The sequence below is a fragment of the Penaeus japonicus genome, unplaced genomic scaffold, assembly GCF_977035675.1.
Source record: "Penaeus japonicus unplaced genomic scaffold, GWHDUDI00000001_assembly GWHDUDI00000008, whole genome shotgun sequence".
In the NCBI taxonomy this organism is placed as follows: domain Eukaryota; kingdom Metazoa; phylum Arthropoda; class Malacostraca; order Decapoda; family Penaeidae; genus Penaeus; species Penaeus japonicus.
This window is the reverse complement of record NW_028234410.1, coordinates 8,168,829-8,171,328: the sequence shown is the minus strand read 5'-3', so window position 1 is coordinate 8,171,328 and position 2,500 is coordinate 8,168,829. Positions and strand designations below refer to the sequence as shown.

The following is a 2,500-nucleotide window of genomic DNA, read 5'->3' as shown; positions in this document are numbered from 1 at the left end:
ATCAGCCGTGAAGTGAATGAAGAATACAGGTGATGCAGACGAGAAATGGGCGAGGAATGAAAAGAGGTGAAATGGAAGAAATAGGAGAAGAAAGGAAATAAATGAGAAGAACTGAGAGATGAGAGATATGAGAAATAGTGTCGTGTGCAAATGGATAATCGAAAAAGGGAAAGTGATAGAAAATATATTGAAAAAAATAAAGGAAAGATGAAATAAACCAGAGAAAACAAAGTCATAGGACAATATCCTTCTTCTGAGGAGAGAAATATAATATAGTGACAAGCAATGAGGAAGGACATTATCAATCAAAGACATCGGGTTATTGAAAATTTGCTGAACATCATAGTAATCATATGCTAATTACAATGACCACTTTGTTACTACCTACAACTGACAAGGAGAATAATCTTAAGAATACTCATATTAGTATAGTGAGGATAAACCACCATCTGCATCACAGCATTACGAAAACGTCATCATTCCAAAAACTAAAAGTACCGTTTATATCACAGAAAACTGATAATAAAAAAAAAATAAAAAAAGAATAACGAAACGAAATCCAAGACAATCAAATAACACGCATCCTTCACGAAACATCCTACCATCATCCTGCTCCCTCGTCTTCCTGAGGGCGACCGTGCTGAAGCTCCTCCAGAGGTACACGAAGACGGCCAGAGGGGGAGGGAGAGCGGGCTTGTACTGGTACTCGCGAGTCAGCCGGTACATCTCGTAGTTCCAGTGCTCGATGCTCTGGTCTCGGACGCGCTCGTAGACGGTGCTGCAGAGGGGAGGGGGGGGGTTAGAGGGGGTTAGAGGGGGTTAGAGGGTGTTAGAGGGGGGTTAGAGGAGGGAGGGGGGTTAGAGGGGGGGAGAGGGTGGGATGGTGGGAGAGGAAGGGATGGTGGGTGAGAGAGTGGGAGGGAGAGGGAGAGGGTAGGTGAGAGGGTGGGTGAGAGGGTGGGATGGTGGGAGGGAGGGGGGATTGAGAGGAAGGGTAGGAGTGAGAGGAAGAGAGGGAATGAGAGGAAGAGAGGGAGTGAGAAGAAGAGAGGGAATGAGAGGGTGGGATAGTGTGAGAGGAAGGGATGGTGGGAGAGGAAGAGAGGGAATGAGAGGAAGAGAGGGAGTGAGAAGAAGAGAGGGAATGAGAGGGTGGGATGGTGTGAGAGGAAGGGATGGTGTGAGAGGAAGGGATGGTGGGAGAGGAAGAGAGGGAATGAAAGGAAGGGAGGGAATGAGAGGAAGGGAGGGAGTGAGAGGAAGGGAGGGAGTGAGAGGAAGGGAGGGAGTGAGATAGTAGGGAGGGAGTGCGTAAGTAGGGAGGGAGAGAAAGAGTGAGGGAGGGAGGGAGGAAGGGAGAGAGGGAGAGAAGAGAGGATGAAAGAAAGAAAGAACGACAAGAGATAATCGTCGATGAATTGGAAATTAAAAAGAAAAGAAAAAAAAAGTTTATGTAAATCTTGAACTCACAAGCGTTCACACACCATCATACCACAACCAAATCAGATAATGAAATCACCCCATTAAAAAACAACAACAACAACCATAGCGGAGGGAAAGAAAAGAGAAGAAACTCACGTAAAAATGGCAATGATCAGGTTAAGAAGCAGGACATTGGACATGAGGAGGTACACGGCGAGCATCAGCTGGCCGAACACGGAGTAAAGGGACGTCGTGTGGACCGTCGACTCAACGTTGTCTCCGCACGGCGCACAGGAGGCCAGCCATCGCCACTGCCTTCCTTTCTCGTCGCAGGTCGTCCAGTTCGTGTCTGCAACGAAGGTGGGGAAGGCAACACTCTTAGAAGGATTCCTGGAGACTCCTTCAAGTCGCTTTTTTTTTGGGGGGGGGAGGGGGTGAATCTTCGCCGCCGTTGTTTGAACTCCCGGTAAGATTTATTTTGATGGGGGTAATCTATTTCAAAGATCATTGTAAGGATTAATTTGGATAAATAACGCATATTCATAACAATCATTATTCACTGGATATGCAAATATCACCCAAAATCATATCAGGAAAATCACTGTATAAGAAAAAATAATCAAACATCAAACAAACCCTCTTAATTGAATTAGAAATACCAGCATATCCTACCATTAGCTAGACAAAAAAAAAAAAAAAATCGCCATGATACCACAAATACCACGTCTTACTTGCAAACATGTCGGGTTTAATATTCCCGAACATCTGCCAGTAAGGATCGAGAAAGACTTCGATGAACAGGTCTGTGAACGTCCTCATAGTCCAAGTCATCTTCTCGCGGTTCTTACACGTGTCGCTTACTAGAACCTTCGACGCGATGCCGTAGCCGAGCACCATCAGCAGCAGGAACAGGAGGAATTCGACCAGTTTGGGTACCTGTGAGAAGGAGAGAGGGATAAGGAGTGGGAGTGGGAGTGGGAGTGGGAGTGGGAGTGGGAGTGGGAGTGGGAGTGGGAGTGGGAGAGGGAGAGGGAGTGGGGAAGGGAGAGGGAGTGGGGAAGGGAGAGGGAGTGGGGAA

General features: G+C 46.8%; 1 protein-coding gene across 2 annotated transcripts in view; it reads right to left on the bottom strand.

The window, feature by feature from the left end:
- The window catches only part of LOC122256527 (transient receptor potential cation channel subfamily M member 2-like), a 33,398-nt gene that overhangs the window by 6,194 nt on the left and 24,704 nt on the right, over positions 1-2,500 (bottom strand). For both annotated transcript variants that reach the window (XM_086539022.1, XM_086539023.1), the window contains exons 21-23: positions 2,154-2,358; positions 1,579-1,771; positions 603-778 (exon numbers count right to left, since the gene is read on the bottom strand). In XM_086539022.1, coding sequence (XP_086395148.1) covers positions 603-778; positions 1,579-1,771; positions 2,154-2,358 — 574 coding nt within the window. The remainder of the gene's footprint in view (positions 1-602; positions 779-1,578; positions 1,772-2,153; positions 2,359-2,500) is intronic.